General features: G+C 52.1%; 1 protein-coding gene across 1 annotated transcript in view; it reads left to right on the top strand.

Annotated features, from left to right (window-relative positions):
- The window catches only part of ARHGAP23 (Rho GTPase activating protein 23), a 48,418-nt gene that overhangs the window by 41,354 nt on the left and 1,092 nt on the right, over positions 1-5,972 (top strand). Inside the window, 3 exon segments of the mRNA XM_010843138.1 lie at positions 1,058-1,089; positions 5,603-5,905; positions 5,907-5,964. Of these exon segments, the coding sequence (XP_010841440.1) occupies positions 1,058-1,089; positions 5,603-5,905; positions 5,907-5,964 (393 nt within the window).

The raw sequence follows: 5,972 nt of genomic DNA, 5'->3' as shown, positions 1-5,972 counted from the left end.
CTCTAGCCACTAACTCCCCACTCTGTGGGTGACCTCCCCACTTTCGTCTCTGACAGAGGCATACCACAGCACCCCTAGTTGCAAGAGGCAGGCTGGGGAGGGGGCCAGAGGACGTGGGGGTGCAGCAGGTGATGAGAGGAGCCCCCCGTCTCTTCTAATCACCTGCTGCCACTCTCCTGCCCGTGTGTGTCGCTGTGTGGTCAGCCCATCTGCTCTCACTGTGTGCAGGGGAGGGCTGGGGAGGAGGCATCTAACTTGCTTGCTGGAGAGTGTGGATTAACCGCACCTGCCCCCCTTCAGACCCCCAGAGATCCTTGGGTGGGCCTGCTCCTTCCCCAGTCCTGGGGACAGCACTGCAAGACTTATTTCTGGGTCCTTCCCCACCCCAGTGTTAATAAGGGACTGGAACCCACATTCCTTCATAACTCTGATAGTAAACAGGGCCTTTGCCCCTGAGGACAGCCTGACCTCTGGTCTGGAGGTAGACGCTTTCCAGGCTGTAATCACCAGCCCTCCCTACCTCCTGCCCTGCCCATTTCCTGTCTGCCCTGTGCCCCATCATTCACATGGTCCCTCTGCCCTCTCATGTCCCTGAAGTCGGAGGGTGAGGGTAGGTATAGAGTGCCCCTCTCTGTGCACTGTGTGGTCTCCATTTTTCCAGAGCATCTGTGATTTGCTGTGTATTGTGGTGGTTTCTGTGAACTGCATCTGATGTTTGGCGTTTTCTCTCTAGTGCTTCAGAGTAACAGGGACAGGAGGGGAGGGGAGAGGCCAAAGAAAAGTCCGCCTTGCCCTTAACCCTGGGCAAATGCAGGTCCAGGGGCCTGATGTCACTTCCTGCTTCAAAAGGAAGTGGTGATTGACATCCTTCTCCACTCCATCCTTATCCCCCAGGAAATGACATCAGAAGTCCACCGCGCTCCCAGGACCTGGGGAGAGCTCAGGGTTCTGAACTCCCTGGTTTCTGAAGCCGTTGAGGAGAGGGAATTGTGTTCACAAGAATCAGCCTTCTCTTGCCCAATCCAACTTTCATTTTTCCTTTGTTTCTTACCAACAGGTTCCACCACCTGTAGTTCAGCCAAGTCTAAGGTAAGTGCCACAGCAATTCTGAAAGTTATATCCCTGTACAAGCCAGCCCACTTGCTTTTTGGTCACAACAATTGGGAGAGTTGTGATTAGAATCTTGAAGAAGATTGCTAGTCACTGGGAAGGAAGGTGGGAAACACCTGAGTGTCCAGGGTAAGCTGAGTTCGCTCACCTTGGCAGTGCTTGGGGAGATAATTGATGAAGTAGAGGCTCTGGCTTGGGAGTTTGGTGGCCCGAGGCAGTGTTGCCTACTGGTTAGGAGCACAGACAGTTGTGGGCCCATGTCCTGGCTCCACCACTTGGTAGCTTTGGGACATTAGGCAAGTTGTTTAACTTCTTTAAGATCCTCAGCTTCCTCATACTATTTATGAGGATAATACCTACCCTCGTAAATGGGGTTAACAACAACTATGAGTTATATAATGATTGTTTTTAAGGTCTTTGCAGAGCCCAAAGCAAATGAAGGGAAATAATAAAGATAAGAACAGAAATCAATGACATTGAAAACAACGAAGCCTAAGCTGCTTCTCTGAACCAGGTCTCATAGGCAGCTAGTTGCCTGTTCCAGAGCCTGCCCAGTAGGGCAAGGATGCCTGCCCCAGATGAGCCCTGCTCAACTGTTAGGTTAGAGCTTGAAGGCCAGGGGTGTGTAAACAAATTTATTTTCTCACAGTTCTGGAGACTAGAAGTCCAAGATCAAGGTGTTAGCACGGTCAGTTTCTGGTGAGAACTGGCTCGTAGATGGCTGCTTTCTCACCATGTACTCATATGGCAAAGAGAAAGTGAACAGGTGTGCATGTGAGACGAAGAGCAAGCTCTCTGGTTTCTCTGCTTATAAGGGCACTAATGCAGCCATAAGGGCCCCACCCTCATGACCGCATATAAAATTACCTCCCCAATGCCCCAAGTACCATAACACTGGGGGCTTAGGGCTTCAACATATGAATTTGGGGGTGGGGAACAGTTCTGTCCATAGTAGTCGGTGAAATCAGCTAAATGTTGTCTGGTCAAACTGGGCTTATTTCTTTCTGGATCTCTAAGCACTGGCTGAGTCCCAGAAAAATCAGTGTGCCTGACACCAAGCACATTATGTTATCTAATCATTGTATTCATTATATATCAACATATATATACATATATTATATATTCATTATTTATAATAAATATTCATTAGTTCATTATACGTCAGATGAAAGCCCAGAAGGAAGGAAGGCTGCTCTAGTCTAGTGCAGAAGTCCACTGTAACCTCTCCATAGAGCCTCTGCTTACACACCTCTGGCGACAGGGAGCTCACTCCATCACAAGACTTCTATGGCAGGGAGCAAATTAATTATAGTGACCTGAATTTAGTTCCTTGTCACCTCCACCCCTTGCTCATGCCAGACCCCTGGTTTCCTGTAGCCTCTTTTGGACTGACCCCTCAACCTATATGTGAACCTCCTGACCTCTGTATTCCCTAGAAGTGGCCGTTCTGACCTCATTGCTTCTGTAACTCGCCAGGATGAGAGTGTAATTTGATCAGATGAGCCCAGCGGTCTCTCACGTCTCCCAGAGAGCACAGGCCAGGAAGGAAGGCCAGGGAAGAGGCCCCCACGCGCCTCACGCTGGTTGTAGCAGTGCTGCAGCTCACACAGCTTTAGGCGGTGCCTTCTAGAGTCACACAATGTGGGCAGCCGCGGCCCAGGAGCCGCAGGCCTGTGAATCCTGAATCCCTGACAGACTCCGGTTTTCTCAGAGCTAACTGATATGAGAGAAGGCGGCGGTCATGGGAGGCAGCGCTGTGTCTCCGTCCCCTGCAGGCTGACCTCATTTTCTTACACTTTCCTTTGTGCTTTACGGCTACTACACTTATTTTTTTTTAAAACAAATTGAACGTTTGTGGCAACACTATGTTGAGCAAGTCTGTTGACACCATTTTTCCAACAGTATTTGCTCACTTTGTGTCTCTGTTCACACTTGGATAATTCTTGTGCTGTTTCAAACTTTTTCATGGTAATCGTATTCGTTATGGTGTTCTGTGATCAGTGATCTTTGATGTTACTTTTCCAAAAAGATTATGACTCCCTGAAGGCACAGGTATTGTTTAGTGTTTTTCAGCAATGAAGTATTTTTAAATTAAGCTACGTACACTTTTTAGACATGGTGCTAGTGCACACTTAATAGACTGCTGTGTGAACATAACTTTCATATGCTTTGCGAAACCAAAAAATTCATGTGACTCGCTTTATTGAGGTATTTGCCTTATTGCTGCAGTCTGGAACTGAGTCTGCAGTATTTCTGAGGTGTGCCTGTTATACTGTGGCTGCAACAGAAGGTGGCCTGTGAGACGGGTGGCAGGGCAGGTCATTCATTCCAGCCCAGCAGGGGACCAGTCCCAGCATCTGCTTCTACTGAGCTTCCTACGTTCGTTCACCTATTTGTTTAATCACTTAACATTTCTCGAGTGCCTCTTATGTGACAGGCACTGTACTAGGAGTCATGGATGCAAACATGAGCCACGCGACCTTGCTCTCAAAGGACTCAGGGTTTGATACAGATGATGTGGAAACAAAGCTATTCTGATGTGAGAAAGAGCTGCTGTATGTGTATTTTCAAAGGTCTATGTAACAGGTAGAGAAGGGATTTCCCAGCTCAGCCAAAGGGAGAGCTGGGTGGGAGGCTGCTGTACAGAGGATGCTGTGTTTGCACTGTGCCTAGTAGGTGGACTTAAGAGTTCATCCCATAAATAGGGTGGGGAGCGGGGCACAACTAAGGGCTGCCGGTGTTAAAGTGCAAGACCTATCAAGGGAAGGGTCTGAACCGCCTGAGTGACGGCTGTGTTCAGTTGGGGTCAGGGCAGAGGGGCCTCAGGCAGGTTGTGAGGGCCCTGTGTCTGTGCTTTATCCTCATGGGGGTCTCGTCCTGCAGAGGCCAGAGGCAGTCAGATTCTTGCCTTGCCTTAGAAGGACTGACTGCTCTTGAGGAGGAGGGGCTAGGATGAGGCAAGGGTGGAGGCAGGGAATCCTCTTTGGAGAGGGCAGAAAGGTCTAGAAAAGGCAGAGTGAGGGTCTGAACACAGGATAATGGGATGAACCACTTTGGGAGTCATTTCTGGAGAATCTAGAGGGAGGAGGGGAGAGGGAGGAGTCAGAGTCACCTGAGGTAAGGACATGAATGTTGGCAGTCTAGGGCAGGGGTAGGAAATGTAATGTGGCTCCAGGTAGGTGAGTTTCAGGTGTTGGCAGACCCCTTGGTAGAGGCAGATTTGCAGTTAGAAGAGGAGTTCTGGATGGAGCTCGAGAAATAAAGAATTTGGTGTTGGAGAGGGAGACCTCGGGGGCAGGATATTCCCAGGGAGAGAGAAGAAAAAAGGGGCTGAGAACAGAGCCCTGAGAGCATGGCTTCTTAAGGGGTAGGAAGAGGAAAACGAGCCTCCCAGGAGACAGAGGAGATGCCAGAAAGGCAGGATTAAAAACCAGGTGGAGGAGGCAGTGATGGGCAGCTTGGGCTCCGCTAGGGGATCATGGAAGGCCAGGACCAAAAACCACCCACAGGCTCAGCAGTGAGAACAGTGGCAGAAAGTTGCCCACGTTGCAGCTGTAAATCACAATTTGGAAGTGGCTTCAATCCAAACCATCGGGTTGTGCAGGATTCTTAAGCCACTTTTGGCAGCAGAACTGGTGGTTGGATTGATCTGGAGCTGGGGATTGTGGAGCTGGAGAGCTGGTGGGAAAAAAGTGAAAATGCTAGTCACTCAGTCCTTTCCGACTTTTTGTGACCCCATGGACTGTAGCCCTCTGTTTGTGGAATTCTCCAGGCAAGAATACTGGAGTGGGTGCCATTCCCTTTTCCAGGGGATCTTCCTGACCCAGGGATCCAACCTGGGTCTCCTGCATCGCAGGCAGATTCTTTACCATCTGAGCCACCAGCGGGGTGCTGGTGGGACCACAGAAATGCTTAGGGTGTGGTGGGAAGGGACATGAACTTGGGTGGGTTGCCACAGAGAGGCTGTTCCTACTGAGTAGGTGGAAAGGCAGGTTTCCTGGTGAGACTGAGTGGAGAGGAAGGGAAGGAAGAGTTATGGTCAGAGAAAGGTGCAGGCTCTGGTATCATGACCCAGGATAGTATACGCGAAATGGGTTCAAACTGTCAGTGTCATTTCGCTGTTTAGAGTCTGTTATTAGTAGAGCTTGAGTTTAAAAGGATTTATGCCACACTGGATGTGGAGAATGGAATGAAAGTTGGGGCGAGGTGAGAAACCAGCCCCCAGCTCGCAGGAAAAAGCCGAGTCTGGATTAAGACCAGAGGAGGCGCCAAGGAGGCTTCAGAATTGAGGGGGCGGGGGTGGTAGGCTCTAGAGCGGATCTGGTTGGGACCTCCGTCCGGGGTTGGGGGCCGGGGCGGGGAACAGCAGACGGTGCGGGTGCTGGGCTGGGCTTGGCTTGGCCCTGTCAAGATTAGGTGCTGTGGTGTGGGGGGGATGTAGGGTCTGGAGCTTGGAGGCCGCCCCCGGCACATTGACCTGTCTCCCGCACAGGGCTCATGGGCCCCCAAGAAGGAGCCGTACACCCGGGAGATGCTGGCGATCTCCTTCATCTCGGCGGTCAACCGCAAGCGGAAGAAGCGGCGGGAGGCGCGGGGACTGGGCAGCAGCACAGACGACGACTCGGAGCAGGAAGCGCACAAGCCTGAGGCGGGGGCGCCGGCGCCGCGGGCCCAGGATCGGCCGGAGGGGCAGCGGCCGGGAGCCGCCGCCCCCGAGGCCCCCGGACGCCTCAGCCCCCCGGCGGCGCCGGAGGAGCGGCCGGCCGCGGACACGCGCTCGATCGTCTCGGGCTACGTCCACCCTGCCTACCATGGACCGCAGCGTGTGCTCGGGCAACGGGGGCCGGCGGGCGGGCGCGGGG

This window comes from Bison bison, unplaced genomic scaffold (assembly GCF_000754665.1).
Source record: "Bison bison bison isolate TAMUID 2011002044 unplaced genomic scaffold, Bison_UMD1.0 scf7180017864180, whole genome shotgun sequence".
Classification (NCBI taxonomy): Eukaryota; Metazoa; Chordata; class Mammalia; order Artiodactyla; family Bovidae; genus Bison; species Bison bison.
Note: the sequence above shows the minus strand (reverse complement) of the source record. Positions and strands in the feature narration are given on the sequence as shown.